Below are 23,637 nucleotides of genomic sequence, written 5' to 3'. Positions count from 1 at the left end.
AGTAAGCCATTTGTGTCAGGCTCCTGAACAGATGGTTTTCTCTGTTGGGATCTCCTGAGGGATTATTCAGGACATTGTTGCTTTTACAGTGCAATAGGAAAAGGGTCATTCCCTCAATGTTCAAGTTAAATGCAAGGTGGTAGCTGTGACAGAAAATTAGTGTATGGATTCCTTAACCATCTGATTAGCAATAAGTTGGTAGTTTTCTTTAGTTTAAGAACATTTGATAGATTCGTTTAGCACAGGGTGGTAAACCATTCAACCTCCCTCACTTGTTTTCTCCTTGCTACACAGCTACAGATGTGAAGCATTGACCTTGAGATAACCAGTAAACTGACCAGTGCTTCTGTAGATCAGGCTAATAGTAACAGAGCAAAGACAGATTGTCAGATGTTATACTTAAAGAACGTGGCTGATTATTTTTGTAGGACTGGAAATAGAAACCACGTGGCGCCTATTCTCTTGCAGTCTGTGTTGGACCCACAGCCAGTTACACTCAGTGCTGTCAGTTGAACTTGATATTCCCCAGGGCCCTGCTGAGTATTTCTCTAGTAAAACACTTGAAATCAGCAAAGATGCTCCCCCTAAAAATCCCACTGGCTATCCCACATGAAGTCGGGAAGCAGAGGACTCTGAGGAGTACAAGAATTTGGAGCTACTATTCACAGCTCTTATTTATAGTGTGCAAATCTTGAAGTGCAGGGTGCAGACCAGTCTGGGTTTTTGTTGGAAAAAATTTCTGAGGTTGACCGGATTCCCTATTCATACAGCATCTGTGAGGAATGAGATCCCCTTTCTTCAGTCTGCAAGTCTTGTCATAACCTTGAGTTTGCATCTCCTCTCTATCTGCTCTGAAATGATTGGTCTAAGTGATTGCCAGGGGTTCCTCTCAACATAAATATTTCTATGAACTAAGAAAATGGAAGAAAAGCAAGCAGGTAAAGGAGTGTTCAAGAAGCTGAACAAAACTGCCAGGTGTTTTCTTGTTGATCGTGGTTTATTGATTGTCTTACATTGACTTGTTTGTCCTTTCACAGCCTGCCAGCGAGGATTCTACCGTCATTCCCTGGAGACTAAACACTGTCTGAAGTGTCCCCCCAACAGCATGTCCAACGATTCCGGGGCTACATCTTGTTCTTGCAATGCAGGCTTCTACCGAGCACCTTCAGAGGGCCAGAACATTGCTTGCACGCGTGAGTTGCAGATAGAAGGAAGAATATCTATACAGACTGAGGGATGAACCTATTGAGAGCAACACCACAGAGAGGAACTTAAGGGTACTGGTGGGTGAAAAATTGGGCATGAGTTGGCCATGTGCTGTTGCAGTCCAGAAAGCCAACTGTATTCTGGGCTGCATCAAAAGCAGCATCGAGAGAGCTAAGTCTCTCCCTCCACTCTGCTCTTGAGAGACCCTCAAGAGGGCTACGGAGGGCTATGTACAGCTCTGGGGCCCCCAGTACAAGAGAGGCAGGGATTTGTTGGATCAGGTCCAGGGGAGGGCTATGAAAATGACTGTGAGGGTGGAACACCTCTTTTTTGAGGAACAGCTGAGAGAACTGGGTTTCTTCAGTCTGAGAAGAGAAGGCTCCGGGGAGAATTTGTTGTGGCCTTTCAACTCTTAAGTGGGGCATACGAGAAAGATGAAGAAAGACTTTTTAGCAAGGCCTGTAATGACAGGACAAGGGACAATGGTTTTAAACTGAAAGACGGTAGATCTGGATGGGACATATGGAAGAAATTTTTTACAGTGATGATGGTGAGGCACTGCAGCAGGTTGCCCAGAGAAGTTGTGGATGCTCCATCCCTGTAAGTGTTCAAGGCCAGGCTGAATGGGCCTTCGAGCAACCTGGTCAAGTAGAAGGTGCCCCTGCCTGTGGCAGGGGGTTGGAACTAGGTGATCTTTAAGGTTCATTCCAACCCAAAACATTCTATGATTCCATGAACAAGGATATTGGAGGAAAAAAAGGGTCAGGAAATGGGGATGACAGGTCAGAGAGGGAGAGGCTGGGGGGGGACAGAGGGCTGCATTTGAAGTGCATCAGCAGATATGAAACTGCCATAGTACTTTGTGTATAAGCAGCTGGATCTAACACTTTCATGATTCTTGTAGGCCCCCCCTCAGCTCCCCGCAATGTCAGCTTCTCCCTTATTGGCACACAGCTGAGTCTGTGGTGGCAACCACCCAGCGACCACGGTGGGCGGAAGGACCTGACCTACACAGTCTTCTGTCAGCGCTGCCATTTCCTGTCGTGTGAGCCGTGTGAGGCTGCTGTGGTGTTCTCCCCCAGTGCTTCTGGTCTCACAAAACCTGCTGTGGACGTGGACGGCCTAGAAGCTTACACCAACTACACATTTGCTGTAGAAGCCCATAATGGTGTCTCAGGAATGGGACCTGCTCCACAGAGAACTGCTCCAGCTGTCTGGGTCTCAGTTGGACATGCAGGTTAGCAGAAGCAGAGAGAAGCTCTTCCTACTCATCACAAAGAGGAAGAGGAATCTCTGTGAATATTTAAACTGTTTCCATGTTCTCCTTCTGTCTGCCACATGTGTTGGTTTGGTATGATAAGGATTCTAAAGTGTCTCTGGCATGTAAAATCCATTAGCCATGTTTCATGCAAATCAAAGCAGCAGTAATCATTACCCACCAAGAGTTCTGAATCCACCAAGAACTTAACAGACGTGAGGATGACGAAGCCCTCCCTGTCAAACAAGTGGTGTAGTCCAGCCTAAGTATTGTTACCTGTGTGACAGGAAGACCAAGGACTGTGTCATGAAATATTTCCCATGACTCAGATATTGCAAAAAACCAAACACAACAAAAACCTTACTGTAATTGAAAAAAAAAGTTTTGAAAGCATGGAGAGATGAGGATGTTAAAAACATTCCATTTCTTGACACATTTCTGTAGTTTATCTTCAAGCTGGCTAGTTTGGCTGTCCTGTGAACACTTTCCAGACTGCTGTGAAACGTGATTATAGAAAAGTGACATCACAGTGCTCAGCAGCACTTGGTACATTCCCCAGGTTCTAATTTAGTGGCAAAATATGACTTCTCTTCCTGACGCTGTGTGGGGGCAGCACAACTCTGATCCAGAAAAGTGGAGCTACTTTTGGCTTGCCTCATCGCTTCCTGTGATGTTGAAGGGCAAGGAGAGAACCAGGCTTAACTCTTCAGTCTTTACAGACTCTTGAGAATTATCTTTTTATTCATGAACAGCATGCATTTGCAGTCAGCTGAGAGATTTTGAGCATTGAGTTTCACTGTACCCTTATGCAGTTGAGCTGCATTCATAAATCATCACACAGGATAGTTGTCCTGCTGCTGCTGTAAGGGCATAAAATCCTAACGTTTTTATTTCAAATTGAATGTTTTCAGTGTAGTCCTGGATTAAATGTAATTTCTTGGAACACTGATTTTGTTTTGAGGGCCAAACAAAGTTATGCTTCCACTGTTGGGGCAGAAGCATACTATTCACGGAAAGCAATTAATTATGACCGGAGACCTCATTTCCTTTTCACCACAGAAGAGAAGGATGAGGGAGTGGCAGTGGCAATGAGAGTCAATTCCAGTTGCACGGTATGATCAGAGAAGGAAAGAGAGAGCTTCTCTCAAAGAGAGAGGACCTACTTTGCATTATGTTTGTATTTCTCCCTTATGTTCTCTGTTCTCTCCCCTGCAGCTCCGGTGACAGTATCCCAGTTTATCCTGACTCAAAGAGATGACAGTAGTCTTTCTGTTTCTTGGCTTGCCCCACGGCAACGCAGCCGGACCTCAGTGGAGTATGAGGTCATGTTCTTTGAGAAAGTAAGGCCTGCCCTATTTGTCCTTCCCCCTTCCACTCAAAGGGGTGGAAATGTTCTCTTGTTCAATGTGTATTCGTTACTTGACCCTGTTTGAATTCTGCAGGGAGAGGAGGCACGTTACACGGTGAAGCACCTTCTTGAGCCAAATGTCACTCTGAGAGACCTGCAGCCAGACACAGCCTACCTGCTTCGTGTGAGATCCATTACACCCCTCGGGCCTGGGCCCTACTCCCCAGAGCAGGAATTCCGCACTCTTCCGCCAGGTAGAGAACAAGCACTGGTATCTCATTTGGGAGAACTCACTTCTCCATCAGACTGTATATTCACATAATACACAGATCTCTTCTTGTGTTCTGCTGGCTGTAAGGCACAGACAGCACAGTCCTGAATTCCTTGTCATGAAGGCCAAGCCTGTTGCTTTGTAGACACAAAAGGCATTTTTACTGTTTCCTTGCTGTCATATAGAATTCACTTGTACTTGCCCATTCAGACCTGATCAGTCTCAGGTTAGTGTGTTGTACTGGCACAATAGTTAACCATCTCTTTATCTAGTTCTCCTGAAAGACATTTTGATTCTGGCTAAGGGTTGTAAGTTTGAATGTTAGTCAAATGATTACCATATGCCTCCTTTTGTGTGCCAGTTACTAGTGAAAAGGAGAACTCAGAGGACCTCAATACTGGTTTTTTCCAGCTTTATCAGCTCCACTGTATGTAGTCTAGCTCCTGAATGTAGCTCTGCCCCAAAAGATGGTATATGCCACTGAAAAAAGTTCTCAGCCAAATCACTATGTGTAGAATGCCAAGCTATTGAGGCCACAAGAAGACCTTTCTCTTATATCAAAAAACACCTTATACAGGTCTTACATCCAACCTCCTCTTTCCCTGTGTCACCCAAAGGCTTCCCTTTTGTCAAAAGTTTGCTATGATGGAGTTTGCTCTCTCTTCATTTCCCAAATTCACAGATCCTCCTATTGACCCTATAGATAATTTTAGAAATACATGCATTGAAGGGATGCATTTGAAAGGCTAGTTTTATCATAATGAAATAAGGAAGAAAGCAAAGGCATACCTTAATGTGAATAAATAGTTAAATTAACAATGTAAAAGCTGATAAGGAGTTGTGATACCATGAGTGGAATATAAAGATTGGGCTCTTTTTGGCACCAGGAGCTTTTGGTAAAATTTTCATCAAGTCACAGTGCCAGATGATGATAACATAAATTATCTTTAACCAATATCATAATGTCCTAAAAGGACTTTGTGGAAAATATGTAAGTTAGCATGTACAATTGTTTCATTATGAAAGAATATGTTAGAAAATACTTTAATCAAGATTATGCTTTATTTCAAATAAAAGTTGATCACTTCATCATGTCAAGATATAGGTATTTTGACTATGAAAGGGTTTAAAAAGACGTGCCTGCAAGGTTTCATTTAGTGAGAGTTCTTTGGTAATACTAGAAGCATTGTTTAGCTGTAATGGCCTAGGGATATTAGTGGGACAGGATTTGCAAGGAGAGATTTTTTAATTTAACTCTGAATTTGAGAATTTAGATCCCTGAGTTTCCTGCAGAAGTGCTATGTATCTAAAAGCTTGTCCATTTTAGTAATAAAAGATACTATTTCATCTTTCAAATCTGGAGTTTTAGATTTTAACAAACCAAGAACATTAGCTCTGCCTCTTGATTTCTGCTTAACTAAGCTGGTGATTTTTGATTATTTTAGTGAGATGAGTCAGCATCCAATTGATCAAAAATAAGAAGTGTCAATTAAGCTTTACAGATGCTGACCTTTGGACTAGATGTAAGGAAGCACTTCCACACACAGTTCTCTGTATCATCTATTCCTTACTTTAAAATCTGCCCATTTATTGACAAAAATTGTTTAGGGATTTTCTTTCTTCAGGATGTTTTCCTAAATCTCTTTAGAGAAAATATAAAAAAATAGATTCTCATTAGACATGGATATGAATACTTTTCAGTAATGTATATTTAAGTTTTTAAAATATTTTTTTAGGTTATAGGAAATAAGGTTTAAAAACACCAACAGAGGTAATTTAGGATTTTTTCTGATTAATTAAAATATACTGTATGGAAATGGCTGGCTTTAGCTTGAGAACATAAATGGAAGGAGACAACCTGTGTTATGTGAGTGCTATCTGAATGCTATCCAATCACAAAATGAAACCACCTGATGCTCAGTTTTGAGAAAGCAGGAATATGATGTTAGACTGCAAGTTTGTAAGTCAATATTCGCTTGTTTCAGAAGTCCTAAGCAGACAGAGGCTTCTGTCAGAGTAATTAGGCAAAGGACCAGCCCTAGATATTGATGTGAGGGGAGGGTGTAATTAATGTCATAAAAAAGAAGAGAGTCAAGTTAGACTGTTAGGGAAAATCATGTCTTTGCTCTGTCATGGCCTAAATCAGCTACTGAGTGGGAAGAAGGGTCTGATCTGAAAGGAGTGTTGGAGAGGAGTGGAAGCGAAGGAACAGCTGTTCTTCACTTTTAAAAGTGTCATGGAATTTATGTAGAAAATCAGGCATAGGGATGAATTACTTGACTAGAAGACCAAGACTGTAGTTAAGAGTCAACCAAATAACCACCAGAAGGTGCTCCATACGCATGAATAACAGTATGGTAGGACTCAAATGTGGTGGCTCTGCTGCCTGGAAGATTAATGGCTGCAACTTACCTAATGCCATTAACTGGTAGAAGCTGGTTGCTACATTCCAGACAAATAGAACTTGGTCTTTTAAATTTTATGACCTTTGTCTTTGTTCCTACAGACACGGGAGCTCTGTCTGGTGGAGTCATAGTTTCTATTATCTTTGGAATTCTACTATTTATTGGGCTGCTTCTGGGATTTCTCATCGTTCGGCGAAAGTAAGTATTGATTTTTGGTATTGAAAATGTTATAGATGTGGGAACAGCTGAGCTATGGGAGCTTGAGAAAGGGAAGCCCTGATTTCTCATGGAATGTTGAGGTCAGAAAAAAAAAAGACCAGTGTGCTGCAGCCAGATGGAAAGGGTCTCAGTAAGTAATTTTGAATAGCAGGATTGGAGGGATTGATGTCTGTAAGATATGGTTTGCTGCTTGGAACAGAGGAAAATGTGGTGATTTCTCAGGTTTTTTGCAATCTGGCACTATCATACCATTACCATGACAGAGCAATAAAAACATTGTTATGGTGCAATCATTTCTATAGTTACTGACCCATAAAGTGATAATACATGTATCCAGCCTTTTCAAACCATTTTCCGTATACCATTATTGTAGTGGTACTCTATCCAGATACAAAATTCTACTTCCTTTCTCAATGTCTATAAGGCTGCTATTGCTTGATTTTAAGAAGATCAGATATTGCTCTGAAAGTGTACAGAAAACATAAAATTCATCTGTATCTCAGCACAAGACTACCTGTATGGAAACACAGCTCCCTTTCTAAACGTAAATGAAGTATCACATTTTATTGGCAGCTGTACTTTTCCAAGCAGTTGCAGTGTCTGGTTTCACTTTGCTCTGTGCTACCCTGAACTCTGTCCAAGACAGCCTGGAAGTGTTGCTTTTCTCTGTGCTATCTGCTGACCATTTTATTTTCATGACTGCTTCTTTCATGACTAGGAGGACTCGTCAGAGACATGCACGGCCAGATTACAATACTTCAGGCTTTGATCGAGGTGAGCTTCAAAGGGATAGTAAAACCAGGGGGAAGCCTGGAATGATTTGGAAGAAATGAGAAGAAACATTAGTTTCAAACCAGATACAAGCATGGCTTTTCTCATGTAATTTCCCTCTTCCCACAACAGTTCTACTCTTTGCTGTGTACTTGGTAGATTTGTTTGCTGCCATTGTCAGAATCCCCTGGATTCACTTCTGCTTTTGTAGTTTTGCCTTATGAGTGTTGTCTAAAGAGCTGACAGGTTCATTTGTTCTTTTGTTTCCCTTTACCATAGAGAAGGTCTGGTTGAAACCCTATGTAGACCTGCAACCATATGATGACCCCAGCAGAGGGGTACTGGAGTTCACTAAGGAACTGGACATCTCTTGTGTCACTATGGAGAATGTGATTGGAGAGGGTGAGTTACTTGTTGCTCTCCCCATCTTTCAGTTTCCTCACACTGTTGTTTTGCTGCCTATTCCTGAGTTCGGCTGTGATCTTTTGCCTCTGGTTGTCCTCAGGAGAGTTTGGGGAGGTCTATCGTGGGTCCCTGCGGCTCCCAGGGAAAGAACGTGTTGTGGTTGCCATAAAGACTCTGAAGTCAACATATTCAGACTCACAGTGGTGGAACTTTCTGCGTGAAGCAACAATTATGGGGCAATTCAATCACCCAAACATTGTGCGTCTGGAAGGAGTTGTCACCAAAAGTAAGTAAGAGTGTATGGGAGAGGGTCCTGGAATGAGAGCAGAACCTGGCACATTTCTCATGCCTTTCTTAGAGAATTTGCTGTCAGAGAGGCTGTGCTGGGAGAAGACAGGCATTGTCATGTTATCATATGGCAGAAAATGAGGAAGGGAGAAGTGGTTTGGTTTTCAACAGAGTCCTGAGGCAGTGTTAGGAGAGGTCTTCTTGGGTTGGTGAGTAGATGAGAAGTTGAGATAGTGTAAGGGATGCTGCAAGGTTACAGGTGACACAAGGAATAGTACAAGATAATTGGGAGATGTCTAAGGAGAAGGGGCAGCTGCTGTGCCAGTGGAGTGGGGGTGTTAGCTGGGGTTGGACATGATTCTCTGTGTTGGGGCAATATGGAGAGCATTGAAAGGCAAGAATAGGAGAATTTCCAAAAGGCTGACACCTCTTGTCTTTCTCAAGGGAGGCCAATGATGATCATCACCGAGTATATGGAGAATGGAGCGCTGGATACCTTCCTCCGGGTAAGAAACTCCAATCTGTAATAGGCTTGTGTACTGCCAGAATTTGCACTTGACCTGGATTTAGGGCCCTAAAATAAGACTAGAAATAAGATCCAGACATCCACTTACTTTTGCTTACGGACACTTCCAGTCTCAGCAGCTGAAGCATGATTCCATCCAGTTTGCTCAGTGACCAGAGTGCTGTCCTTGGTAGCTGAAGTGCAGGTGCCTAATGATGACTCTGGAGACCACCAGCAGTCCCTTAGGGAGAATCCGTTGGGGTCTTTGGGCTGCAGCATTGCCTTTTTGCTTGCTCACCAATGCCCACTTTTGTAAGTTGATAAGGTCAGTGGCTAGAAGCCAAGCAGATCGATGTCACTTGACTGGGACCTTCTCTGACTTCTTCTTCCATGCAGGAGAATGAGGAAAAATTTAGCCCTGTGCAGCTTGTGAGTATGCTGCAGGGAATAGCCTCTGGCATGACCTACCTCTCAGAACACAATTATGTGCACCGGGATCTGGCTGCTCGCAACATCCTGGTAACACGCAGTCTTCAGTGCAAGGTGTCTGACTTCGGTCTCTCACGAATATTGGAGAATGATGCAGAGGGAACCTATGAAACCAAGGTAATGCAAAAACAATCTTTCAGTCTTGTATTGTAAATTAACTGTAGTATCTGAGGAAAACCCGTAGTAAAACTGCAAGTCACAGTGTGGATGATTCAGAAGGTGGTACTTTTCTTTCTGGAGCCTATGCTGACTTTGTTTGCTAAGAAATTCAGAGGGACTGTGGTTTTAAAATGAGAAGCAAAGTAAGAGGTCTGATCTCTTGGACTCAATTACTAAATCTAGCTTTGAAAATAGTCTTGCTGTGATCAGGGTTTTGGACTAGAAACATCTCTGTGTCTTTCAATGAAAGTTCCAGTGATTCTAATGCATGGTGTCCTTCAAAGTACGGCTGTGCATGGTGTCAGGCTCTTACTCTAACAGTAGTGATTTTGTGTAGTGTTCAGCTGAACAAAGGGCTTAAACTTGTTTACTTTCCAAGAATATTTCTGTCCTTTTGAGAAATTTCCCCGGGGTGGTTACATGTCACTTCAAGTGAAGTAGGTCCAGACTCTAAACTGCTTTGTAAGGTCTTTGCATGAAAGCACTGGAGAAATACAACTTAATGATACATGCTGGATATGCTATGTCTCTGCTCTTTCACAGGGTGGTAAGATTCCCATCCGATGGACAGCTCCAGAGGCCATTGCTCATCGGATTTTCACCTCAGCCAGTGATGTTTGGAGCTTCGGAATTGTCATGTGGGAGGTGCTGTCATTTGGTGACAAGCCATATGGGCACATGACCAACCAAGAGGTAACAAGATACTGAGCTCAAGGGCTGATTTAAAAAAATAAACAAGGCATGTAGGCCCAATGTTTGTAGATCCCCCTCCACCTGCAGTCTTGATATTCTTTAGGACACGTAACTATGTCTCCTTCCCTGCTAAAAATCAATGCAACCAAGTTAAAGGTAAAAAATGTTCAACAGCAATGAGCCAAATTTAAGAATGGATAAATCAACTATGGCTTTGTATCTGGAGAATTCCCTGTTTGTTTCATCTTCTTCTTCCTCTGGCTCTCGAGTATTGTGTCTGGTCTCATTCTAGGCTCAGCACGTCTGTGAGGTCAGCACATGCTGTTGAAATTGTTCCTCAGAGTCTGTTTCCCTTTTTCACACCGTGTCTGTGCCAAGATCATTTGGTCCTTACTTCTCATGGACAAATGTCCTGAGTGGCAAAGGGGAGCTAAGCTAGTAAAGGATTGAAAGTATGTGCACATGCCACTTTGCTTTTTAACATCCCTTAGGTGTCCTGATCTTGTGCTATGCTGCCCAAACCCTGTGTCATACACATGTAATCTATTTCAACCCATCCCAGACTGGGCAAAACAGTGAATGGCCTGCTCTTAGCCCCACAGAGATTTCTGGCTCCTCTTCCGCACTCTCTGCTCTTGGCCAGATTTCTCTCTGTCCTCTGTGCAGGTGATGAAAAGCTTAGAGGATGGATACCGGCTCCCCCCACCTGTGGACTGTCCATCTATCCTCTATGAACTCATGAAGAGCTGCTGGTCACATGATCGGATGAGGAGGCCTCATTTTCAGGAAATCCGAGCACAGCTGCAACATTTCATCTCAAGTCCCCAGCTCCTCCGGCCTGTTGCAGACTTTGATCCCAGGTAAGCAGGCTGTCACTGGAGGAGGAGAGGTTAACTGGGAGATTTTCACCTCCCTGTCCCCAGCAGGAGGAGAGGCAGTGCTAGCAATGCGGACTGGCAAGAGGCACCTTGCGTGCTCTGTGTGCAGAAGATAGTAAGTAGTCATCTCTCTCTCCTGGTGACAGAGAGATAGCCAGTGACCTGGTCTGACCTTACTGTGCAGAGAGCAGATAGTTGGCCTAGCCCTGTCAGAGGGTGCTTGCTTGCCCTCTGGCTGCTGTCTCATAGTGCTGGCCACTTAAGGTAGTTTCCTGGCTAATGAAGGTTTTATTTGTCTCTAGGGTAACACTCCGTCTCCCCAGCTGCAGTGGATCTGATGGAATCCCCTACCGCTCCATCCCTGAATGGCTGGAATCCATTCGTATGAAGCGCTACATCTCCAACTTTCGCACTGCTGGCTTGGACACCATGGAGTCCATTCTGGAGCTCACTGCTGAGTAAGCACAGGCCACCCACAAGGCACCTCAGGCTGTGATACAAATAGCTGTGCCTGCCTCTGTGCTACCTAAATAGGCACTGAGATTTGCTTGAAAGGCAACTCTCCATCCTTCTCTATGTAGTTACATGGAAGTGGACTGGCTTCTTGCCCTAAATGGGAAGAACCAGCCCAGAATTGGGATCAACCCAAACTGTGAGACTAATTCCCTAACTGTCCTTGTCCGTACTTGAGGCTCTTTGGGGGTCTAAGCTGCTCTGAACTAACATCAGACACAAACAGCAAGGGGAAACAATAGGTGGAAAACAGTTCTCTTAGCTGACCATCTCCCCTCCCTTGTAGGACTTAATAGATAATTTTCTTGCCGTGAGCCCCATATGGGCTAGTGATATCCCCCTGCCTCCACCAACTAGGCACTGTTCTGTCATAGAGCAAATCTTTCTGGCTCCTTAGAAGGACTCAGGTCAGATGCTTTACCAACGCAGCTGTGTTCTCTCATAGGGCTGGGGATGTACAGCCAGCTCCAACCAAGGCAGTTACATAAAACAAATTAGCAGGCACAGACATGCTAAAGGGTTGAGACATGGCCCATATCACAAGCTGATTTAACAAGTCGTGATTTACTGGGACCACAGGCCTAGTCATGAGGTGGGAAAGGTCAGTTGACTGGGTGGGCAGAGATGCCAGGAAAGGGCAGGAACATCTAGGAGTTTCTTCCCTCTAAAGATAGGTGTAGTAGGAGGCACTGAGGGAAAGGAAGCTTTCTGAACTAATGCTCGGTAATTGTTACCCACATCCTTATCCCCAAGGAATAAGAACAGCAGTTCATTTTATCTTTCTTTTCCCGTTTCCTCCAGGGATTTGAAACAGATGGGAGTGTCACTTCCAGGCCACCAGAAGAGGATCCTGTGTAGCATCCAAGGATTTAAGGAGTGATCAGTTGTTGTGCTCCTAAGCTTGAAAAATGCCCATTCTTACCAGATATCACTTGGAATCATTCCTATGGCAATTGCTTCCAAATGAGTGACTGGGACAAGCAAAGCAAAGCAACCAGAACTGAAAAGGCTCATGAGGCAACACCACCTGCTCTCATTTCTGTTCCCCCTTGTTTTAGCTCTACAGCAGCCATCAGTATGTTTCAGAGCACTGGTCTTAGAAACTGTTATCAGCCCTGTCTTCTACAGTCCATTTTGTGCAGCACTGAGTAGTCCCTGTAGTCCATATACTGGAGTTTCAGACCCTTAGTGTATCACATGGAATACAAAATGGGCTGGGAGTGGTGAATTATGTTTGAGGATTGGAAATGAGGGTTCAGATTTATAGCCTGGGACATTCAGGGAACAGGCACAAGAATAGAGACAGGTAGAGACTGGGCTCATTCACTCCCTGGCATACATTCCTTCTCACTTCAGCAGCCTTCTGTCTTTCTTATTTTACGACAGGAACAAACTATTCAGCCTTTCAAAAGGCTGCTGGTAAGGGATTATTTTTTAATTCAGCTGTTCTTACCTTGAACACCAACCTGTGGTGTACTTCTTTCTTCAGAGGACAAATTGGGAGTAGCAGCACACCCTGCTGTAACTTGTGTGATAACATCATCTCAGCATGTTGCTGTTTTGCACATGCACACTTCAGAGGGGAGATTTACATCTCTCCAAACAGCTTAATACCTTTTCATATACCATGAACAGAAACCCCTTTAGTTATCCATTTTTCTCTGCCCCTTTTTAAAAGAGAGAATAGTCTTGTTTGGCTGGATAGGGTATTTGTAACAGAAAAATGTGTAGGGGGTCTGCCTTATTCCTTCTCTGTGGAGGAAATGTTATTATTTATCAGATCTCAAGACACTTATATCTGTAAATAATATTTTGTAAATAAATCTGTGGCAGAGCAGGCTGTGTTGGTGTTCTTTGGCTTATTTCAAATATTTTTGGGACCTTTAACATACATATTATTAGTTCCAGCAGGGTCCTTACATCCATGTTTAGCTGTTTCAGCTGATGGTCTTTATCCATTTAACTGCAGACTTGATGTGGAAGTACAGTTGCATTAGGATTAAAGGATAACTATGCACCTGGTCACTTCAGATTTTTTTCTTTCAACCCAGTTACAGACATACATATCTAATATCCATCTTTTTACAGCTGTTATTATTCCTAAATCATAAGAAAGATTAGCAGCTACTGCTGTAGTTTGATGAAATACATGAGTAGTACTTCCTTCTGCAGAATAGACTGTCCAGGGATAAAAAAAAATTCTCACTGATGTTCCCGAGACTTTCTTCCATTTGGGAAGAGCAGCTACTTCAAGATTTATTTTTCAAGTCTAGGTTGGTGAAGGTGAGCGCTACACATTCAGTAATCAGTTACTTGCTAGAGATAACTATCAACATTTCCATAATTGTATAATGCTCCAAGTTCTTATGGCTATAAGTTAACACTCCTGCTCCTGGGAAAGACTTGCTTAACCATAGATAGACAGAAGGGTTAAGAAGCAAAGAGCTAAAGAACTGCAACCTAAAGCAAGAAGGTTCAACGTGAGAAGCAGCAGAATATACACAAGGTACCACAGAATACACATACTACAGCTACTCAAGTCGCTGCCACTAGAGCTGACAAACTAAGCTCTTACTGTGAATCATTAGTATATCAGTAAGTTGAGCCTTAGTAATTGATGTCTTCAATATGAAATACAGATAATAAGTTGCTACCTGGCAGACACCCAGGCTAACATATAAGCCCTGATAAGGCTGACACAAGATTACAATCTTATGTCATGCATGTGTAAACTTTGGCCTGTCATTGCAGGCGATAGAAAGGTGGGAGGTTGATACATCACATAGCTGTGCTATCTGGGCCCTTATTCAGAGGGACCTTAATAGAGGGGGAAAATGGTAAGAGAGGAGATTCAGGAAGCTGAACAAAGGGAAATAACAGAGCCTTGCAACGGGGGAAGAATAGCCCCATGCACCAGTACAAGCTGCAGACTGACTGGCTGGAAAGCAGCTTTGCAGAAAAGGACTTGCAGGTCACAGTAAACGGCAGGTTGTGCCTGAACCCTTGTAGCAAAGGAAGACAATAGTATCTGGACTACATTAGCAAATGCATCACCAGTAACTGGAAGGAGCCAATTCTTCCTCTTCATTCAAGCATCAATCAGACACCTGGAGTGTTATGTCCAATTCTGGGCTCCTCAGCACAAAGAAGGACAAAGACTTACTGGAGCAAGTGCAGTGAAAGGCCACTATGATTTTGGAGGGATTAGATAATCAGACATACAAGGAGAGAGCTGGCACTGTTCAGACTCGAGAGGCGAAGGATTGGGTGGTTCATCATTGTGTATAAATACCTGATGGGAGGGAGTGAAAAAGGAGCCAGACACGCCTCAGTGGTATCCACTGAAAGGAGCAGCAGAATGCACTAAATTCCATTTGAAGGTAAGAAAAAATGTACTGAAAGTACTTAGCGCTAGAACAGGTTACCCAGGGAGGTTGTGTTCTCATCCTCAGAAGTATTAAAATATGGAGGAGTACATTCCTGAGCAACCTGCTCTAGATGACCCTGCTCTAAGCAAGGAGGTCCCTTCCAACTTCAACTGTTAGAACCTGCTGAATCAGCTGGCCTGAAAGAGAAGAGGCTGTTCAGTTCCATGACCTCAGGATACAGCCAGTAGCAAGCCTGAGCATGTATTCCCAATAGGCACTCATGCACACAAAATACACAAGCATATAATATGTACATGTACATAAAAGCACACACAGTGCACATGACTGGCCTGAGGCAGAGAGCACAGCAGTCATGCAAGCACAGCACAAACAGCCTGATCCTATTCCCTTCTCTGGCTGATCAGGATGAACCTGTTAGAGGGAAATACATACATATGTACTATGAAACCCTCTAGCGTCCAAGACTAGCTATTCAGGAGCTGGCTCCATGACCTGGAGCTTGAGCTAGTCTCCTCTGTTGCTGGCACCAGGACAAGCAAATTCTCAAGGCCTGCAGCCCTGCTCAGTGGTGGGCACTCAGACACACACACACACACACATCCTGGAGCCCTCCAGTAGTTAGCCTTAGACATTGGCTCTACCCAGCAGCTGGCCCCAGGATTCCCTGGTCTCCCAGTCACCTCACACACAAATGCAAACTGTTCTCTTGTAGCTGATCCAGTAGCTGAGTTTCAGACCCAAAAGTAGCTGGCTTGGATCTCCTGGAAGCTCTAGCAGTTGACTCTCAGGCACATCTTTACAGCTTCTAGCTAGACTCACAGCTGTGCCATGTCATGGCTCTCAAGTCTCTTACCCTACTCACCAGCTACTCTGACTTGATTTTGCTAGTGGTAGCACAAGGGCATACACATCCACTCAATATGCATGGACTCAGGTATTTCCAGCTGCTGGTGCTTAGATCCACATGCATGGAATAGAGTCCATTCACAGGAAAAAAAAAGTTATTGCAAAGGCAGGACAAACTGCACTGATGACACATAGGGCATGGCCAGACAAGCATGCTCTGTACATACAGACACCACCTTCTTTGCCCTTTTCCCTTCAGTTTTCCCATAGTGCTTCCTGTTCTTGATCACTCCCTTTTTCTGCCTTTGATCCCACCCCTAGACATCCCATAACAAAGTGTTGTACAGTCATAAAATGCTCTTTCCCTGCACCCCATGCCCCTCAGAAGGATTAATCTCTCCTTAATCCGCAAGGTGATCCAGAGTGTCCTTCCCATTGACTCCACTGGACAGGTTTCCTACCCAGACACCAGGGCTATGATCCTCTGATAGCTCTAGGTTAGAGCGCTTCTCCATCCCATCACAGTTTCTCTCCTTCACACTCCTTGGTGGTTGTAGGCATGAGCTTTTATAAATAAATTTTATATATCATTTATATACAATTTTATATAGTCTAGAAACAACCTCTCAAAACAACATCTACAAACCATCAAGAAGTCAGGTAAGGGGAAAAAAAAATAAAATAAAAAAAAAATCAAAGGTATGATTTGTTTATTCTTTGCTCATGCTATAGAAAACCTCAAAGCATTTACTGGATCAATTTGCAAGAAGTCATCAAAGATTTTCCAAAAACTGGCAAGAGATTAAGAGTAGGTTTCACGTCTTTGAAGTGTAGAAACATTGGTGCTTACCACAAAGGAGTTTCACCTGCAGTGACCATTACACTACCATGCTTAAAACCATAAACATCAAGTACAAACACTTTCAGAGTAGCAATAGTCAGGGCAAAGCAAGCTAATTGACCACTTTTATTACAGTCCACTTGTAACTGACTGGAATATTCATCTCCCAGTGACACATCAAGCAGACTACAATCTTGCTGTACTGAAACGCAGTCTTCCACTGCTTTAAATGAGAGCTACTCTTCAGGTACAGAAAAACTGGAAACTAAACACTCTGGAAAGGAGACCAAGACACAGAGAGAAAAACACCACGTTCAGACTCCTCATCTCTGGAGGCAAGGTGGAAGAGCAGCTATACATTCTCCACTGCCAAAGACAGCAATTTTCATGGGCAGTTGAACAAACACAGTAGACATAGGTTAATGGAAAAAACCACACATTTTATTGAATGCAAACAGTGGTTGGACAGTGTTGTTATTCAAAAGGTTTGTTCAGTTTGAGAGTTTCTAGTCTAGAAATGGGGCTCGGTGCAGTAACACTTAGAGCCAGACAGTACATTGCAATTACACCGCAGCTTTCACTGACAGCAGTGAAAGAATCCCTACTGGAATGGGGAAACGTTCCTCAGTCTGCTGAATCCTCATCCGTGCACAGAGATGTCTCCTCTCCGTGTGCTGCCCATCCTTATGACAGTCTTTACTTGTAAACATGCATTCTTTGGACTGCTTTGCTACTCTGGTGCCCAGCCTGGCTGTCCAGAAACCACACTGGGAAATTATTCATTTTGGGAAGGGAAAAGGATTTTTTAAAAACAAAAACAAAAAAATGTTTCCAAACTCAGGAACAGAGTAGTAATTCAAATATTGCCAGTTTAATCTGGCTAAGGAAAACAAAAAGGCGACAAGACAGTTAATCAGTAAAATCCATTAAAAACAGGAAAGCTATAGCAGGTTAGCTTTTTCCAGCAACAGTAACAGATCCTTAATGTTCTGCCTCCACACTCTAACCTAGGAGTCAGGGAGGGAGCAGGGGAAGACATCCTGACAATGACGTGCCACAAGACAAAAAATAAAACTGAAGACAGAAGTGGTGCTGAGATGTAGACTTCCACCTTCTAAACTCCCATCATTATTCTTGGCTCCATGGAACTGCAGAATGCTCAGCCCTTCCCAGCACCTGCCACCAGGTTGTTCTTGCTACTTCCACCAGGCGGTGGTGGAGGTCTGGTCTTTCTCCTCCAGAATCTTGAGGGAACAGCGACTGTGCACTCATCTTGATCATAGACCCCAGCCTGGAATATACTGGGGCCAGGAAACAGTAACAGAAGTGGTCCTTTCTTGGTGGGTGTGCAGAGTGAAGTCTAGGAGCGGTGAATCCTACATGAGTAAAGAACTGTGCTGGCATAGTCTCCATTGGTAGCAATCTGCCTTGCCAGGCAGAAGGGTAGGACAATGGCAGGGAGGGGAAGAGTAATGAGTGCAGGGGGGTCTCAAGGATATGCCCACTCCAAGCTCCTCAGCGTGCCATTTTTGCACGAACGGTGTGACACTTGATACACAGCACATGCCCATCCAGCGGAAAGCACCCATTCTCATCTGCTTCAATGGACAAAGGCTTCCCACAGTCCTGAACAGGGAAAGAAGAGGGAGGGAACTCAACAACAGCCCATGGCAAGGTGATTGCCTTCAAGGACATAAGAAATGCCCCACCGTATCAGGATAATGGCTCACAGCCTACTGCTCTTTCTCTGATGGTGCAAATGGGAGATGCTATTTTGAGGGGAAAGTGAGCCACTTCTGTGATCCCAGCATGTTCCCCTGCTATACACAACTGCTGCATTAGGGGTGTTGGAGAATATAGCCACCCTGTATAGTCCTTGTTCATGGACCCATGGTCTGCGAATGTCTAATTTTCTCCTGAACCTGCTTCAAAAAGGCTCCAGATTCATTCAAAACAACTTTAGTATTTTGTCGGGATAGATAACAAAAGGTACCCAGTTGCTGGTGACGGGCATGGGACAGATGGGAGGAGCTGGCCACCAGGCTTACCTCACACTTGTAACATTTCATGTGGAAATTCTTCTCTAATGCCACCACACGCACTGTCTCATCCTTCCCAGGCTCTGGCATGATAGGCTCACTACAGACTGAGCAGCGCGGAGCATACTTCCTGCAACACACAAAAACATGGAGGAGACTGTGACCACTGTGGTGACATTCAAGGCAGGTTTCTCACTGCTGTTCAATAGTATTAGCCACAAGGGAATAATAAATCACAAAGAAGTTTAGGTGGGAAGAGACCTTAACTGCTACAGCGTTGCTGACTCAGTTTTAACTTCACATCCAACAGATGACATGGGCAACCCAACCCTGCATGTATGTGCTCTCTCCATACCTATGGTAGTCATCCACACAGTGAGGCTGGTTGGACTGGTCCACAATGAAAGAGGTCCCCTCAAGAGGGGTATGGCACATCACGCAGGTGAAGCACTGGGGATGATATGAGTTACCAGTGGCCTTCAGCATCCGATCTGTGATGGTCTGTTTGCAGACACTGCACTTTTCCAAGGTCCCCTGAGCCCAAAGGAAACAAGTAAGACACATTAATCCAATCCACCACCTGTGCAAGGCTATGCCACAGAGAGCCAAGACAGAAGGAGGAAGGGAAAGCAAGAGAGAGCAACCACAGCAAGCTCAGCACTCTCCAGTGGCTTTTATTCCAGTGACTCACAGCATAGCAGTCCTCACAGAAGGGCTTCTCATCCACATTGTAGAACTGCTGCCCCTGCAGTTGCTTCTCACATTTGAAGCAGGTGAAGCATTCCACATGGAAGAGGCTGTCCAGGGCCCTCACGGCTGGTTGAGTTCGTGATAGGGGCTTCCGGCAGAAGCCGCAGAGCTCTGTCAATGGAAGAAGAAAGGGATTAGGAGAGATAAAAACTCACCGCAGTCTTAGTCCTACTGCTGTCCACCGAGGGAACACACCAGAAGTAGCAGCCTCTGAGGGGGGTGGATGCTCCATATCCTTCATTAGTTTCTGAGTCAACTTCTCTAGCTCTTCTACCTCCTTCATGGTCAGACAGGAATTCCCTCTAGGTGGATCCGCACTAGAACCTGTGGGTCTATGCTGCAGGAAGAAGAAACATTCAATTCCAAAGGACACACACAGACAGAGTCCTTCCCACCCTGTCCCTAATAGACCTACTTCTCTCACTTTTACTGGTCGTCTCTATCCCTCTTTACGGAACAATCTGCTATCCACTCTGCTTGCTCCTTTCTACCTTCACATGAAGTCCTATCCCCTCTTCACCACTATCTCTATATTTACATCTCTCTTTCAGATGGGTAACAGCCTACCCTAGTCTGTGGCAGAACCTCCCTCATCCTTTGATTTCACTCCCAGTGTGCCTGTCCAAAGACATCCATAGCTCTTTCCCTTACCGTGTCCTTTGCAGCAGCAGGTTGTTCTGTTGGACGTGGCTTCACCTGCACTTGGGGTCTTTCCCTCTGCTGGGCATAGGTGAAATTGGGAGGCTGTGGTCGAGAGGAGGGACCTGAAGGTGAAGGGGCTGTGAACTGAGTCTGAAGGGAGGTAGGATATCTTGTAGAGTTTGAGGGAGCCATGGGAACACTGGCATCTGATTTGGACACAGACATAGGAGAGCCAGCAACAGAAGGTGGGGTGAATTTAGGGGTAGGCTGAGCAGGAGGGAGAGAGGGGGGTGGAGGGACTGGTGCTTGGGGTTCCTTGCGTTGCTGTGGGGCTGCCCATGGGGTTGGAGTGGGGTTCAAATCAACTCCAGGGGGCTTGAAAGATGAGCTTCCACTTGGCTTTGGCGTGAACTTGGAAGGAAAGGAATGAGGAGTATCTCTGGGTGCAAATGGCATTTCCTCATGGGCTTTTGGGGCCAATGGTTTCTCCAGAGAACCTGTGGATCCTGGAGTTATCTGTAAAGGGAAGCAGCAGAAGGAAAACAGGCAGTTATCAGCAAGGTGGAAGAGAAAATATGCCGGTTATAGCAGTAAGTCTGCAGCTATCCCAGACCCAGAATGCTAGGAGTACCAACTGTTACATATTTAGCAGTCCTGACAAGTTGCAAAATCTATGCTTTCTGGTCCTTCACAAATACTTCCATGCTATAGTTTATCCAGACATTTTAATCTTCAGTAGCACCTTTCTCACTACCTCTGTTCAGCAAACTAGTCATCTCTTCTTCCACCTGCAACATTCTGGAGAGCTCACCCGGGATTTGAAGGGGTCATTCTTCTCCATGTCATCCAACATTACAGACAGTGAGTCAATCTCAAGATCAATGCTGCTCATCTTGCCACGTACCTATACCGCCATCCATGAGGAAAAAGGGAGCAGAGCATGTTACAGGAACAGCCAGAGAAATGAGTGTATCCCCTTACAATAGCAGATTTCGATACTTTGGACTGTGGTACAGATCTGCTCCTTGCTTTGAGTGGATAACAAGTTGGTGAAGATGAACAGGATACAGTCTCCAAGGTCTACAAAGAGTGGGAAAATGCACAGCCCACAGATTTAGGTGGGAAAAGACATCTGGAGGTCTATAGCTCAACACACTGCTCAGCACAGCTAACTCCCAAGATACACCAAGTTGCTCAGGGCCCTGTCCAGATGATTCCTGAACATTCCCAGGGATGCAGGTTCCCCAGTCTTTCTGGGCATCTGTACCAGCGCTGAGCCACCCTTGGAGCGGAACAGGGTTTTCTTCTGTCCAAGAGGAATTTCTCTTGCCATAACTTCTGCCCATTGTCTCTTGCTGTGCCCTAGTAAGAAGAACCTTGTCTTCTCTCCAGCCCTCCTTTAGATATTGCAGACTGCAGTTAGATCCCTCCCTTGGCCGCTTCTTCTACTCCAACCCCCAATGACTGCTACGACCGTCTACTGGATTGCATCTCCTTCAGTATTCCACTGGAGTTATACCAAAGAGACCCAATGGATGCAGTCCTCCAAGATGCAGCCTCACTAGCACAGAAGGGAGGAATAATCACAGTCCTTGCCCTTTTCTCACAAGTGCAGCCCGGAGTGCAGTTGGCCTTTATTGCCACAAGGACGCATTGCTGGCTCACATTCAATTCACTGTCCACCGGGAACCCTAGGTCCTTCATCTGCAGAGCTGCAGCCCAGACAGCTGACCCTAATCTATGCTGGTCCATGGGGTGGTAGCATTTTCAGCTTTCCCAGATCTCAGGGCTTCCTGCTGCTGAGGTCAGAGAGTAGCAAGAAGCTGTCACAACTGACAGAGCATCACAGAAACCATACTTCCTTTGAACCTCACTCACCTGTGGGGCAGGTACCATGCTCACAGGTCCTTCATCAAACATTGGTGGAGGAGGAGGAGGAGGAGAAGGAGGAGAAGGAAAAGCTTCTTCTGGGGCTGGTGGAAAAGGTTCTTCAAAGGGTGGCGGGGGTGGTGGAAACGCACAGTTTGAGGAGAAACTTGTCTCCTCTCCAGGTGGAGGAGGAGGTGGTAGTGGCAAGTCTATGGGGAAGAAAGAATGAGAATAAAAGTTTGTATCATTTCTTACTCCAAGCCAGGAGGGTTCTTAAAGGTATTGCAGCAAGTAGAGTCACAGAGTCATAGAACAGTTTGTGTTAGAAGGGACCTTAAAGAATATCTATTTCCAACCCCCTTGTCATGGGCAGAGATGCCACTCACTAGATCAGGTTGGTCAGAGCCCCATCCAGTGTGGACATTCACAGATGGGGCATCCACAACTTCTCTGGGCAACCTGTTCCAGTGCTTTATCATCCTCTGAGTAAAGAATTTCTTCTTAATATCTAATCTAATCTAAACCTGCCCTGTTTCAGTTTAAAACCATTGCTCCTTGTTCTGTAACTATCTGCCAGGATAAAAAGTTCCTCCTTTTTATAAGGCCTCTTTAGGTACTAGAAGGCTGCAATGAGGTCTACCCAATCTTCTCTTCTCCATGCTCAACAACTCCAGATCTCTTAGCCTGTCTTCGTAGGAGAGGTGCTCCTGCCCTCTGATTATCTTTGTGGTCCTCCCCAGAATCCACTCTAAAAGGTTCATGTCTTCCTTGGGCTGAGGATCCCAGAGCTGGACGCAACATTCCAGGTGGAGTCTCACAAGAGTAGACTTGAGGGGCAGAATCACCTCCCTTGACCTGCTGGTCTTCTGATGCAGCCCAGGATGCCACTGGCGCTCTGAGCTGTAAGTACACACTAGTTCTGCTGTACCCAGGGGATCCTAGCACCCACCAAGGACAAGTGAACTCCACAGGCTGGTTTCCACCTTGTACAAAGCTTTTCACAATCATGTAATCTTTCCTCAACAGCTGTTGCTATTAGTCATTGAGAATAGTTATCGTATATTTGGTAAACACATCTCACTATGTCCTTTCCCACTCCTTGTCTCAGTTGCTGGTCCACAGCATATGCTTTTCTTGCCAGTAACTTGCTCAGGTTACTGGATACAGAGTAGCAAAGACAGAGTGCCAGTGGACAACCCAGGATCCTGAAGAGCCTGTGTTTTTACAGGAAAATTAGCTGGCACCTCACAGCAGGGCAGTAAGCATATAAGAAACAAGTGTGGGGGGAAAAAAACCAAGTTGCACCAACTGCCCATTAAGCATATGAAGAATCTTTGAAACTTCTTTGTTTTTCTGGGGGATGAAAACAGCTCTCCTTTTGGAGGCCAAGATGTCCTCACACCCAGTGCATATTAGGACACGAGAAATTTTCCAGAACCTTTTAAAGCAGGCTGAAAAAGCTCCAGAGGACTTCAGTCTCCTAGAAGAAAACCCCATTGTTTCCAATTTGCCAAAGATGAGGAACAGGCAAAACCAGACATTTTCTACTACAACAGAGTCAAAGAAATGTGAATCCTCTTCCCTTCACCATGTATGGGTAAAGTTGTCCTCTTATCAACCATGCAGCAAGAACACCAAAGAGAAGGAGGTGTAACTTCCACATCCCTTCTTCTGGACACCCACCTCTCTTCCTAGCTATCCCCAACCAGCAGGAGGGTAAAAGACCAAGGTTTTCATTCCAGCTACTCCGAGTGCAACTTCTAACAGCAGTAATCGAATTGTCTCATCTTCATATCCAGCTGTTGTCAACAGGCTTTATAAGGACTGATCGGTAAGCTAAGGGAGACGATACT

The 23,637-nt window shown here is 44.7% G+C and overlaps 2 protein-coding genes across 9 annotated transcripts in view; one reads left to right on the top strand and one right to left on the bottom strand.

The window, feature by feature from the left end:
- Positions 1-13,245, top strand: part of EPHA1 (EPH receptor A1) — a 34,128-nt gene extending 20,883 nt beyond the window's left edge. The window contains exons 5-18 of the mRNA XM_032680333.1: positions 1,038-1,193; positions 2,111-2,443; positions 3,680-3,804; positions 3,907-4,066; positions 6,590-6,686; positions 7,426-7,481; positions 7,758-7,880; positions 7,984-8,169; positions 8,616-8,677; positions 9,073-9,282; positions 9,868-10,017; positions 10,684-10,877; positions 11,198-11,353; positions 12,210-13,245. Coding sequence (XP_032536224.1) covers positions 1,038-1,193; positions 2,111-2,443; positions 3,680-3,804; positions 3,907-4,066; positions 6,590-6,686; positions 7,426-7,481; positions 7,758-7,880; positions 7,984-8,169; positions 8,616-8,677; positions 9,073-9,282; positions 9,868-10,017; positions 10,684-10,877; positions 11,198-11,353; positions 12,210-12,288 — 2,087 coding nt within the window. The 3' untranslated portion in view covers positions 12,289-13,245. The remainder of the gene's footprint in view (positions 1-1,037; positions 1,194-2,110; positions 2,444-3,679; positions 3,805-3,906; positions 4,067-6,589; positions 6,687-7,425; positions 7,482-7,757; positions 7,881-7,983; positions 8,170-8,615; positions 8,678-9,072; positions 9,283-9,867; positions 10,018-10,683; positions 10,878-11,197; positions 11,354-12,209) is intronic.
- Positions 13,246-16,903: 3,658 nt separating this feature from the next.
- ZYX (zyxin) overlaps positions 16,904-23,637 on the bottom strand; it is a 28,934-nt gene continuing 22,200 nt past the window's right edge. For 5 of the 8 annotated variants that reach the window (XM_032680815.1, XM_032680811.1, XM_032680814.1 and 2 more), the window contains 8 exons: positions 21,794-21,993; positions 20,727-20,819; positions 19,925-20,431; positions 19,469-19,610; positions 19,215-19,384; positions 18,879-19,057; positions 18,533-18,653; positions 16,905-18,110 (listed from right to left, as the gene is read on the bottom strand). In XM_032680815.1, coding sequence (XP_032536706.1) covers positions 18,000-18,110; positions 18,533-18,653; positions 18,879-19,057; positions 19,215-19,384; positions 19,469-19,610; positions 19,925-20,431; positions 20,727-20,819; positions 21,794-21,993 — 1,523 coding nt within the window. In that variant the 3' untranslated portion in view covers positions 16,905-17,999. Of the gene's footprint in view, positions 18,111-18,532; positions 18,654-18,878; positions 19,058-19,214; positions 19,385-19,468; positions 19,611-19,924; positions 20,432-20,726; positions 20,820-21,793; positions 21,994-23,637 lie in introns of all 8 variants that reach the window. The other 3 variants (XM_032680809.1, XM_032680813.1, XM_032680808.1) reach the window with 2 other exon arrangements.

This window comes from Chiroxiphia lanceolata, chromosome 2, assembly GCF_009829145.1.
Source record: "Chiroxiphia lanceolata isolate bChiLan1 chromosome 2, bChiLan1.pri, whole genome shotgun sequence".
In the NCBI taxonomy this organism is placed as follows: Eukaryota; Metazoa; Chordata; class Aves; order Passeriformes; family Pipridae; genus Chiroxiphia; species Chiroxiphia lanceolata.
Note: the sequence above shows the minus strand (reverse complement) of the source record. Positions and strands in the feature narration are given on the sequence as shown.